Here is a 13,051-nt window from a genome sequence, read left to right as displayed (position 1 = left end):
CACTGTGGATGAGGTCGATCCTCATAATCTTCCAGCCCAAGGGTCATCCTCACATACAGACGGACCAACAGCAATCAAGTCTCAACTACAATAGGAGAGCTTACATAATTCACACAAGGGATATTTTTGAAGCACCTAACTGAGGTGATCAGGGAGAACATGCCATTAACCCCACAAGACACCTACTGTGTAAGGACATCATACTATGACAGAGATACAGCAGATTTTACCTAATACACAGAAACAAAGACAAAAGAGGCAGCCAAAATGGGGAGACAAAGAAACATGCCCCAAATGAAAGAAGAGAAATACTCAAAAAGAATGAAATGAAATGGAGATAAGCAATCTACCACATACTGAATTAAAAACAATAGTAAGGATGCTCAAAGTACTTAGGAGAAGAATGGATGAATTCAGAATTTAAAGATAGCATAAAAAAACACATAGCAATCATAGAACCAGTTGGAACTGAAGAATACAATAACTGAAAGAATACATTGGGGGGGGGGTAAGAAGGGAAAGGGTATAGTCAGAGAACATGTATAAATGACCCATGGACATGGACAACGGGATGGGAATTGACTGGGAGAAGGGGTGGGCAGGTTACAGGGAACCAATGGGGAAAAATGTGGGACAACTGTAATAGAAAAAAAATTTTTAGTGGGGGGAAAAAATGAAAGCAAAATAAATTAATGAGCCAGAAAACCCCCTGTACCCCCCCCCAAAAAATACCCTCACATGTAGGAAAGTGAACAAAAGAAAATGTGTAGTATGGAAGTGCAATTTTAGTGAATATTAGAAGGACAAGGATTTTCCTTCACACTGTATATTTTTCTCCCTACCTGATCCCTTCAGAATTTGGCATGCTGAAGAAGTAATGACATAAGGTTCTTTTCATAAAACTAATAAGACCAATTGTTATTAGAGGTTTTGTTAACCAAGACTTTGGAATGTCATGCCTAAAGGAGGCATGCCTGGGCTCTGGTTGTTACCAAAAAGCCCTGAGGAACTGGGATTGACTTTCAAAGGTAATAAAAGCCCACGGGGCAGGGGGGAATACATTAGAAGGAATTAGTAGCAGATTAAAGAAGCAGAGTATTAAATCAGTGATTTGGAAGACAAAGTAGCAGAAAACGTCCTATCAGAGCAGCAAAAAAATAAAAAAATTGATATAAGGATAGTTTAAGGGACCTTTGGAACAACATCAAGCGTAACAATTTCTGCATCATGGGGGTACCAGGTGGAGAAGAGAGATAGCAAGGGAGAGAGAACCTATTTGAAGAAATAATGACTGAAAACTCTAACCTGGTGTGGGAAATAGATACACAAGTCCAGGAAGCACAGAGTCTGGAACAAGATAGATGCAAAGAGGCCTACTCCAAAACACATCATAATTGAAGTGCCAAAGGTTAAAAACAAAGAGAATCTTAAAAGCCACAAGAGAAAGGGAGTTAGTTGCCCACAAGGGAGCTCCCATAAGACGATGATCTGATTTCTTAACATAAATATTTCAGACCAGAAGGGATTGACATGAAATATTCAAGGTGATGAAAAGCAAGGACCTGCAACCAAGGCTACTTAACCCAGCAAGGCTGAAATTTAAAGGTGAAGGAAAAATAAAGAGCTTCCTAGATAAGAAAAACCTAAAGGAGTTCATTACCAACAAGCCAATGTTATAAAATAACTGCATGGCATTTCATTTTTTAGCCATTGCATAATTTCTTTAACAATATCCCCAGTAGGGGATATCTGTTTCCAGTCCTCTGCTAGAAGGGAGTGACTAGATCAAAGGACAAGTGTCTCTTGTCTTGCTAGATGGTGCTAAATTGCTCTCCATGGATTGCACCAGTTTACCCGTCTACCAGCAACACAAGTAGGTGCCACTCTTTTCATCAAACTTTCTTCTGATAGTTGAACAGCATTATCTCATTGTAGTTGTATGTTTACAGTCTACATTTAACAACACAGGATTGGAACTGTGTAAGTGCACTTACATGCAGAATTTCCAGTCTGACCTGTGCATTTCAAACCATGCTGCCCGAAGGGTCAAATCCATAGCTGGGAGTTTGCGTGTTTGTAGGGCCACCTGTAGTTATACTTCAGTTTTCAGCTATGAAGCCCTAAATTGTTTAAGGGTTAGCTGAATTACGTAAATATTTTCAGTAAAAATTGCTCACAGTTGTAGTTCTCATTGCTGAATAGATTCCATCCTATTATGTGTGTGGGGAAAAATACTTGTATATTCATTCCACTCTTAATGGTCATTTGGGTCTTTCTAGTTTTTAGCTACTAGGAAATATACTGCTATGAACAATTTTATATATGTCTCTTGATGACTGTATGTATGCCTAACAGTTGATTATACACCTAGAGTAGAATTGCTGGATCACAGGTATGAGTGTGTTTGGCTTTACAAAATATATTAAGACATTTTTCAAAGTGGTTTGCCAATTTACTCCTGCTGTAAATGTGTAGAAATGTAGACATTTCATCATAGTCTTCCTGGTGAGTATGCCGTGGTGTCACGTAGTTTTAATTTGCTTTCCCTTCTGTCTCATTTGAACCCCATTTTTAATGTTTATTGGCCATTTTGGATAACTTCTTCTGTGAAGTATCTCTTTTGCCCACTTTTCTACTAGGTTGTGTGTGTTTTTATTGATTTGGAAGGAGTTTTATATATTTTGATATGGGACTTTTGTTGCTAATATGTTCTTGGGTTCTGTGGGGAAAAATTCAAAGGCTAACAGTGTGATTTAGAATAACTGGGAGTGGGGTTTACTTAAGTAGTCATAGGAGATCTTTAAGTTGAAGATATGATTTGTTATGATTCCTGAAGGACAGAGAAGAGCCAGCTCTTGAAGCTCTCAAAGATGACTAGTTCAGACATAGAAATATGACCAAAGGCTCTGAGGCAGGAAAAAGTTTGGCACTTGTGGACATAGAAAGAAAGCCAATGACAGCAGGGGAGAAAGGAGTTATAAGATGAAATAAAAAGAATCAGAATCTTTTCATTTATTTGTCCAATGTTGCTAGTGGTTGTTGCTCCTACTGATTTTATGATCCTTGATTCTTTTCTTGCCTTGAGGAGCTGAAGCTTAATGCCTGCTTCCATCTTTTGTCCTGCAGGTGTGGTGGATACAGGCCTATTCATCAATATGGCAGAGAGAGTCTATTTTGGGATGGAGGATGGCTCAGTGAACATGAGGGAGAAGCCTTTCTCTTGACCCTGCCAGGACTGGAGTGTACCCAACTGGAGTCTGCAGCCCACAGCCAAGTGGACATGTCTTTCCAGGAGCCTTTGCCTTAATGTCTCTGTGCCAGGTGGATGGCAGCAGGGTGGGGGCTGGGCAATGAAATCCAGTCTTCTCAAGTATTGTTATTAAATGTCTTTTTTAAAAAGAGAAATATAAATATATATTTTTTACTATTAAAAATACTCAGTTTTTAAAATAAAGTGGAAATTGATTTCATGTTTTATATAAAACATTTACCAAAAATAAGAAGGGAACTGTTTTTTAAACTTAGCCTGCTGGTTAAACTTCTGAATATTGAGTTTGCTGAGTAATGAAAATCAGAACTTCTTTAAACTGGTAAAATGAAAGGCCCAGCCAGCAATGATTCCCTGATGCCTTACTAGAAACATCAGAGTTTACTCTTCTATCACTCTTTTTTGGTTTTTAGTTTTTTGTTGTGTTCACGCACAATAGCTTGTTACATATTTTAATAAGAGGCTTACAAAAATGTGGTGAGTGTAGCAGTGTGCTGTGTAGTGACTTTGTAAACTATCAAGGAGAAAAATGTGGTGGTTCTTTGATTAAGATCAGGGGGTTCATTCAGACTCCCATAGGGAGTAATTGGCCAAAAGTCCTTGCTAGTACTGCTGTGAAATGTGAGACACATTTAAATGATTGTCTTTCTGTTAATATTTTATCCATTCCTGTGTGATTGATTACTTGCATGGTTCAGCATCAGAACTTCTCACCTCTTTATACTGTTTGAGGGTTGAAATAAACAGTATGGTGCCATTCTTACTCTTTGTTTTTACTATAGAATTTGCAGCAATTTTGCAGTAAAATAGAAATCAATTTTGCTCACCCAGTTTACATTGGTCTCTGATAAGAGGTAAAATTTACTCAAGAAATGTTGAGCCAAAGAACAGGTAAATATTTATTTCTGAGAGAGCTTAGTATCAGTTTTATTCCATAGACCTTTGTCAAACAAAACATTAATTTTCTTTGTTAGTTGAGGATAACACAATTGAACAAAAGGCACAAATTATTCCCAAGTTTTATATTAGTCAAACCTTTAGTCATGGAAGCTGACAAGCAGTAAAATGGGTGACCTGAATGTCATCTTTATCCCCTCCACTTTAGTGAGCAGCGATTGTCCAGAAAGCCCCATCGACAGGGAAAGGAGAGGCTGTGATCATTTTAGATGGGACTCGAATCCACCTGAGAACCCTAACCTCCCTTATGCTGATTTTGTACAATACTTGAAACAGTAGGCTTGCCCTCTGTTTCAAAGCTTGAATTATAGCTACCAAACTTGTTGACATTTAAATTTCGCCTAAATTAAATTGCAGAATAAAAGTTAATCAGGCTCTCTTTTCCTTGAAAAATTCCTTCTCTTTCTCTTCTCTTTCAAGGCGTCTTTAAAAATAGTTGCCTCACACATCATTAGGAAACCTATTTTTAGGAGTGCTTTATTTAAGACTATTTGGGTCTGGATGATTAGTAATTTTTGCACAAAGTGGGCACTAGATATCTTGGCTGAGAAAATTTGATAGAACTGATTTTTGAAATGATCCTTTAAAGCTCTTGTGACACAGATTAAGTTCAGGAATAAAGATAAACAGCAAAGTTGTCCTGCATTTCTACAAAACACCTGCATGCTCTAATCACATGTAAATTTTCAGCTGGGTTCCTAGGCACACCTGTGACCAAACTGCAGCTCCTTTAAGTGTTAATGTGAGGTTTTCCTTGAAGAATACAAAACACTTGCTATGCTTTGGACACATATACAGCAGTTTGTTTTTGAGGTAAATTCTGATTAAAGTTTCTTCAATAAAATTGTTATTAAATGTGATCTTGTAGGTGGTAAGTTGGATGGAAAAATTTTCAGGCTGGTGATCAATTTAAGGAACACAGGGCAAACTGCAAGCTGGCTGTTTGGGAAAAGGTTTATAACTAAGTTAAACTGCCGCATTTCTGGGAAGGATCAAAGGGGAAAAATCACCTGGGCTTAAATAAAACCTCAATTTGGTTTCAGCTGTAGCTCATGAAGTTTTTGAGTCTTCATCAAACTTCTTCTGAGTCTCCATATGCAGATTCCCAAGTGTGCTGGTGGGGAGGGGAGGGGAAACGAGTAAACAGAGCCTGTGCTCCAGCATGCTCTTGTACTCCAGATGCTTCCAGACTGCTGGACAAGACAGACAGGTTGACAGGAGTGCCATCTTGCAAAGGGAATGCATGGGAAGAAATTGTCAGCACAGTGGGCAAGAGGTGGGCCATAGGTGGGAGAGGTAGTTATCAGGTGATTTGTGTCGGAGTCCTACCTGTCATTACATCCTCTGTGCCAGGTGCCGTTTTGGGCTTTTGGCCTGTTACCTCACAGCAACTTTATGGCATTTGTTCTCAATTTGTGGAGTGAGAAACAGGTTTAGTTTAAGTAGCTTGTTCAGGCCATGCTCCTAATTCCACGTAGCTGTGGCGGAATAGTTTGTGTTCCTTAACTGTTATGTCCATCGTTTGCAACTTTAGTCACAAGTAATTTGTTAAAGTACTGAAGTTAGTGAAATGGTTTTGTGTGTGTGTAGGTGCTTGTGCCTATAATATTAACTTTGGTTTTCTTATGGGCTTTCTTTAGTGGAAGAAAGGGGTAGAACATTGCACAACCTAGGGGTGGCCATGAGAAGGTGCCATTTGTAGATGTTATGTTTGCCACCGTTGAATTTTCTCCTTTCTCCTTTGCCCATTTCCTTTTATCTCTTCCCAGGCCTGGGGATATAGGCACAGTGGTAACCATAGCCTAGGAAGGGATGTTTATGGTTAAGGGTTGTTAGTTCCCCTTAGCCAAAGACGCTTCAGGAAAAGTAGTTCAACACAGTTGGGTTTCCTGACCTTTTTGATGAGGGAAGTTGCATGCCGTGGGCAGCAGTGGGGAGCCTCGGTCAGAGAGTGTTAGGACTAGCTGTTCAGGCTTCTATCTGGTGCTTTGGGGAAGGGCTCAAGGAAGGAGGGCTTTGCTCTGGTTTAGTTGTTGTGAGGAAGTCAGTTCTGTGATTGGTTATCTTAACTTACTGAGAAGGTGAGATGAATGAATGGAGTGAGGGTAATGCTGGGCTGGGTAAAGCAACAGCATCCACTTGTTAGCAGGATGGGGTTGTCTGGTCCTTTGTGGTGTTTGGATGATGTTCATCTTTTGTCTGTGTTGAGATGTGATTACGTAGTTGTCTGGTTTTTGTTTTCATTTCTCACAGTCACAGAGTGGCCTTGGCTGATGTTCTGTGAAATGTTTTGTTCCACAGGAGAACACAGCAGCCTACCTGCGGGGGGCCAGGCCAGCTAGTAACAACGCCAGGCATGACTAGAGCCAGGCCAGTTCCTGACTGTCAGTGGCTGTTTTCATTTCCTTGATATGCTGACCCCAGGGGCTAGAGGGCCCAAGCAGTCTATAATCAGCTCTCCTGTTCCCCTTTGATTTATAGGTATTGAGCACTGGCTGTGTATTGGGCACTAGGGTGGAAGGATCAGTCACTCTGTGATGTAGCTCTGGCCTTCAGAGACTTCACTGGTGCCATGACGACTGCTTCTCTTGACTTGCTTTTCAAATGCCAGACTTAGATCGCTTCCTGTCTCCAGCAGCTGATGCAGCCAGATCAGGGCTTCAATAGCTTTCACTCTACTAACCCCATATTCAGGTGATGTTTTGGCATAGACGCAGTGCCTTTGCTTTTTAGTAACTAGGTGGTTGCAGGACAGCAAAATATTCCAGTATAGCCCAGCATTCAGATGTGCCCAGGTGACCCTCACTCAGCAAGTAAGCATCTGTAGTGGTGCTTTTGGGGGGAGGGGGGTCCAGAGATGGAAGATAAGGTCTGCCCTGGAAAGGCAACCCCCATTTTCTGTGGACAATGCTTTATTCAAACTGATGAATGAAATAAATTTCGTTTTGAAACCCATTGTTTTATGTTGGGCCATTGACATTTCTGCTCAGCAGTGAAGTGGGAGAAGCAGCAGCTCCATAACTAGAACCGAAGCCCTGGCTGGCTGCATGCCTGTTAGCCTCATCTCGGTGTCAGTAAAATCCCTGATGTCCCACATTGTTTCAAGTAGAGTTGTAGCCATCCTCATTTTGTGTCCGGAGCTGTTCCCAGTGGAAGGTTAGGCCAATCTCCAGTCATTGCTGAGCTCTGAAGGTTCCAGAACTCTGATCCCTGACTGAGCTGCACTTGACCAAGTTGGCTCTGTGCCAGTGGTGCTGCCCTACTTCTCTGCAAATCTGTGAGAAGTGTTCTCAAGGAGAGATCATGGGAGCTGGCATGCAGGGCAGCAGAGGTGCAGTCAGGCCTAGTGGAAATGTGAGCCACATATGTAATTCTAAATGTTCTAGTAGCCACACTAAAAGGGTACAAGAAATAGGTGAGGTTAATTTTAATAAAGTATTTTATTTAACCAAACATCTAAAATATTACTATTTTAACATGTAATCAATATTTTACTTTTTTTTTTGTACTATGTCTTCAAAATACAGTGTGTATTTTACTTTAGTACATCTCATTTTGAACTGGCCCCATTTCAAGTGCTCAGTAGGCATGCTGGTGAGTGGTACCATATTGGAGAGCTCAGACCTAGAAATTTGGCAGGGCGAACAGGTGTTGCCATCGTTCTGGCTTTTTCAATTTTTTAAAATTTTTTATTGCTGTTCTGTTAACAGTTGTCCCATTTTTCCCTGTTGCTCTCCCCTGTCCCACCCACTGCCCCTTCTCCCACAGTCAGTCCCCACCCTGTTGTTTATGTCCATGTGTCATTTATACTAGTTCCTTGAATTGACCCTTCTCTTTCTTTACCCCCTTCTCCCTCTCCCCTCCTCCCCTCGGGTCACTGTCAGTCTGTTCCTTGTTTCCATTCCTCTGGTTCTGTTTTGCTCATTTGTTTGTTTTGTTCATTAGGTTCCTGTATTAGGTGAGATCATATGGTATTTGTCTTTCCCCAGCCTGGCTTATTTTACTAAGCATAAAATATTCTGGCTTTTTTTAAGGGTCTTTATTGCCTGGGGTCTGCTGGCCGCCTTACCCATTTCTTAGATCCCACAGAGGATGAAATCAAACAGGGTTCCCTGGGGGGTGGGGTTGGATGGGGGTCCACTCAGTCCCAGTTTGAACTTCAAGCAGATGACCTCAGGAAAGAGAACACCATTCTTTCAGCTTCTGAGTTAAATTATTCTTTTAGTTATTTTATTTATTTTTGATCAATATGAACTATTGTCTTAAGATAGTAACACCTTGGTTTGAAATTCCATTCTTTCACTTAGCTTTTGGAGAAGTTACTTCACCTCTAAGCTTGATTTCTTCAGTGAGGGTAGAACAGCGTTACCTTTTGGGATTGTTTTGAGGGTTAATTCGTTCAAGTGCTTAGGACAGTCATGGGCACATTATGCATTTAAGTGCTAAATTACTTTTCCACTGCTGTGAACTTAACAATTTCTAGGTTCCTTGGGCCTCAGGATCAAGAGCATTGGGATGTACAAAATGGCTCTGCTGAAAATACAGGTGGGTGGGCAGTGGTGGGGAAACCATGAGTGAGTCACAGGTACATGGAGGTGGAGGTTCACTGTTCTGTGCTTTTATATATGTGATATTTTCCATAATAGAATTTTTTAAAAAATATGGTTTGCCAACTTTTGTTCTGAAACTTGCTGAATGAAGAAAGTATTTCAATATTTTTATATGCCCCTGTAACATGCCATATAGCTTTACTTGAGATGAGTGTGTATGTGTGTGTGTATATTACACTTGGGGAAGTCAGGGAAAGCCTTGTACTCTATGTGGTCATTTAGCTGAAGTTCTAAAACAAATTTTTTAAATCAAATTTTTTAGCAGCTTAAAAATATTGTTTATCAGCTTTATTGAGATATAATTTACATACCATAGAGTTTACCCATTTAAAGTGTATAATTCAGTGGCTTTGAGTATTGGGGTTGGTCAAAAGGTTTTAGTTTTTTCTATATGATGGCTACTGTAGTAGTGCTCAGTTGTCTTAACTTCAGTTGATTGTGACAGCTGTCAAATCAGTGTGAATTTGAAAAAAAAAGTACCAAAATTGGTGAATTTTTGTGTAGTCATTTCAATATTGAATATGGAAGAAAATAAGCAACTTTTTCAGTCTGTTGTGCTTTATTATTTCAATAAAGGTAAAAACAACTGAAATGCAAAAAACGATTTATTTGTGCAGTGTACGGAGAAGGTGCTGTGATTGAGCGAACGTGTCAAAAGTGGTTTGTGAAGTTTCTTCGTACTGTTGACATTTTGGCTGAATAATTCCTTGCTGTGGGACTGTCTTAGGCTTTGGAAAATATTTAGCACCACCCCTGGCCTCAACCCACCAGAAGGCAATAGTGGGAGATAGCCAACATACTCAAAATATCCAAATCAATAGTTATTGTTGAAAATGAAAAATGTTATTCATTTTATGGGAAAAACTAAATGGACTTTTTGACCAACCCAATATAGTCACAGTTGTACAATCACAATGACTTCTAGAACATTTTCATCAACTCAAAGAGAAATTCCATATTCATGAGCAGTCACTCCAACCTCTCAGCCCTAGGCAATCATGAATTCACTTTTTGTTTGGATAGATTTGCCTCTTCTGAGTATTGTATACAAATAGAACCATACCATATATTACCTCTTGTATCTTTTATTTAGCATAATGCTTTCTAGATTTATTCATGTAGCATGTATTAGTATTTCATTCTTTTATTGCCAAATATTTTATTGTGTGGCTGTACACATTTTATTTATTGACTCATCATTTGATGGACCTTTGGATTTTTTCACTTTTTATAAATAATGCTATGAACATTCATGTACAAGTTTTTGTATATGAATATATATTGTTTACATTGTCTCCTATCTTTTTTTCTTATTCCTTTCTTCCTTTAATTTAAATAAATATATTTTAACATACCATTCTAAGTACTCTGGGTTTTGTTTTTTTTTTACTATATATATTTTAGTGACTTTCTTAGTGGTTGCTCTAGTTGTTGAAAATTGAAAGAAGAATAAATGACCACCAGACAGGCAGTGGTGGGTATGAGATGAATAGATGGAAAGAAGCATTCCATGAAGTGGGGACAGAATGTGCAGGGACAGGGATTAGTGGGACCTGGTGGGTACAGATAACTTGGAGGAGCTGTGTATGGCTGACAAATACTGCAGGCTCTAGTAAGGCTTGGCCAATTGGCTGTTACTGTCCAGGGTCTGAACCTTAAATGAGTGTCTCAGTTATCTATTGCTATGTAACAAATCACACCCTAACTTAGTAGCCTTAAACAATCATTACCATTCATTTGCCCACAGTCCTAACAGTCGAACAGAACTTGGTGGGGATGGCTTGTCTCTTGCATATAGCTCCAACTGGGGCACTAGGCTGAGGCTGGGATGTCTGGGAGAATTCTTCGGCATCTCTCCATGAGCTATCGTGGGCTTCCTCAGCATGGCAGCTGGTTTCTGAGAGGAGCATTCTTGTGGAAGCTACAAGGCTTCCTCAAATTGTACAGTGTCGTTCAAAGCAAGTCATAATGCCAGACCAGACTCAAAGAGGTAGAGAAATAGACTACTTCTTGAAGAGGGAAGGAATTAATGCACAGTTTATAGTTATAAGGAATGATAAAGATGTAAGAAGACAATATTCATTCTGCTGGTGGTGTGCAGAATTCCATGGTGGGTGGCAGGCAGCAATTCCAGGAACAACATTCAGGGTAGCTATCTTATTCAGACAAGTTTAAGATGGGATCTTGACCATATTTCCAGCTTGTCAGGTTTCCTTGGTTCCATCTATTTCCTGAACCTAATTTTCCAGCTTTCATATCCACTTTGGAGCTGAATGGTATGCTTTCAATAAATCCCATTTTTGCTTAATTTAGCCAAAACCACCTTCTCTTTGTTTGTATCTGAGAACCTTGACTGATAATCTAGTCAAGAGACTTGTTAGGGCTCTGGCTGGTGTGGCTCAGTGGATTGAGCACTGGCCTGCGAACCAAAGTGTTACTGGTTCGATTCCCAGTCAGGGCACATGCCTGGGTTGCATGCCAGGTCCCCAGTTGGGGGCGCGTGAGAGGTAACCACACATTGATGTTTCTTTCCCTCTCTCCCTCCCTTCCTCTCTCTCTAAAAAACAAAATAAAATCTTTAAAAAAAATTAAGACTTCAGAGACATATGAACCAATCTCGACGAATGGATCTTTTAAAAAAATATTGTTAGGGACTATAGTAAAATAGGTAATTTACCAAAGAGGAAGTGCATGTGGCTCATAAACCTCTGAAAAGTGTTCCACCTCACTAACAATATAAAGAAAACATCTATGTTAAAACAGTCATAACCACCCGATAAGCCACAGTTGTGGATTTGATCTTTGGTCAGGGCACATACAAGAGTCAACTAAATGAATGCATAAATAAATGGAACAACAAATTGATGTTTTCTTTTCTCTCTCATCTATTTCCTCTTTCTCTAAAAAAATCAATAAAAAACAAAAAAACCTAATAATCAGATAAAATTAGCAAATTAATGTAATCGGAGCTGCGGAGGGAATGGTGAGACAAGCTCTTGTAGGCATCTGGTGGGATTGTGAACTGGTCCAAACCTTTCTTCATAGAGACTTCTAGGTAATGTTTACCAGGAAACAAAATGAATCGTTTCTTTTTAGTCACTTCCAGAAGTCTCGTCTAAGCCAATAACTTAGAAATGTAGATATAAGTTTATGTATACAGATGTTTACACCAATGTTATACTTTAAACAAACATTGGAAACTTAAGTGATGTGAATCAATTAAGGTGTGATGTATAAGATATTATACAGCCATTAAGAAAGGCTTGTAAAGAACTAAAGATACAGGAAGAATTTATGAAATATTGAGTGATAAATTAACCAAAAGTTATTACTCTGACATATCAATCATGATGTATTCAGGAAAGTAAGCTACTTTATGTATTTCAAACAAAGGTAATTTACTCTAGGAAATGCTTCACAGGTGATGGAAGAGCAGAGAAGCCAATCATGATGCTGAGGCAGCCTGAGATAAGAAACCACAGGAAGCCGTCCCTCGGGGCTGGAAGAAGGCAGTGACACCAAGACACAGAAGCTGGGCACTTGTGGAAGCTGGATGGAACCACAGAGCCCATGCAGCCACTGCTGGAAAATTCCTTCCGCAAGCAGACAAAGGGATGTATATACCTGATTCTTTCCTCCCACTCTCCAACCTTTTGCCAACCAGCCAAAAGTCGTTGGCAATGGAGCCAAGGACTGGGCATGGATCCAACAGCAGGACAATGATCACCACAAATATGCTTATTAAATGTTAAAAGTTGTTTTGCTGATGGGCTTATATATGACTTATTTTCATGTTTTTCTGTATTTGCTAAAGAACCAGAAAAATATCATTAAAATAAAAATTGGCAATTGTAACTGGGGAGATGCTAAATAAAATTTTTACCAAGATGATTTGTGTGTAAGAATGAAATGTAATAATAGTACAGGCAAAACTGCAGAGGCCAGGGTTGAGTCCTCGGCCCAAGGGTTGGGTGTGATCTCGGCACCGGCCAGCAGGGCGCGCTCCAACTCGGCGAACCCAGGCCTCCCCATTTAGCCAGAGGAGTGCGGGGAGCTGAGGGGAACCTACTTCCCTGTCTGTTCTCCCACTCCCCCAGCCCCCATCTCAGCACCCCCTTCCTTCCGTTTTACGCAAGGTACTGCCAGTTTTCAGGAGAAAACCAAGCACCACCGGAACTTGAGGGTGTGTTTGTAGCATGTGTGTCCCTCCAACCTT

General features: G+C 39.9%; 1 protein-coding gene across 3 annotated transcripts in view; it reads left to right on the top strand.

Annotated features, from left to right (window-relative positions):
• RPIA (ribose 5-phosphate isomerase A) overlaps window positions 1-12,702 on the top strand; it is a 63,910-nt gene extending 51,208 nt beyond the window's left edge. For 2 of the 3 annotated variants that reach the window (XM_090269921.1, XM_090269924.1), the window contains one exon: window positions 3,127-4,031. In XM_090269921.1, the coding sequence (XP_090126047.1) occupies window positions 3,127-3,307 (181 nt within the window). In that variant the 3' untranslated portion in view covers window positions 3,308-4,031. Of the gene's footprint in view, window positions 1-3,126; window positions 4,032-12,256 lie in introns of those variants that run through there. The other variant, XM_090269922.1, reaches the window with a different exon arrangement.
• The last annotated feature ends 349 nt before the right edge of the window (window positions 12,703-13,051 follow it).

The sequence above is a fragment of the Furipterus horrens genome, unplaced genomic scaffold (assembly GCF_987537825.1).
Source record: "Furipterus horrens unplaced genomic scaffold, mFurHor1.1.pri manual_scaffold_3, whole genome shotgun sequence".
Lineage (NCBI taxonomy): Eukaryota > Metazoa > Chordata > Mammalia > Chiroptera > Furipteridae > Furipterus > Furipterus horrens.
Note: the sequence above shows the minus strand (reverse complement) of the source record. Positions and strands in the feature narration are given on the sequence as shown.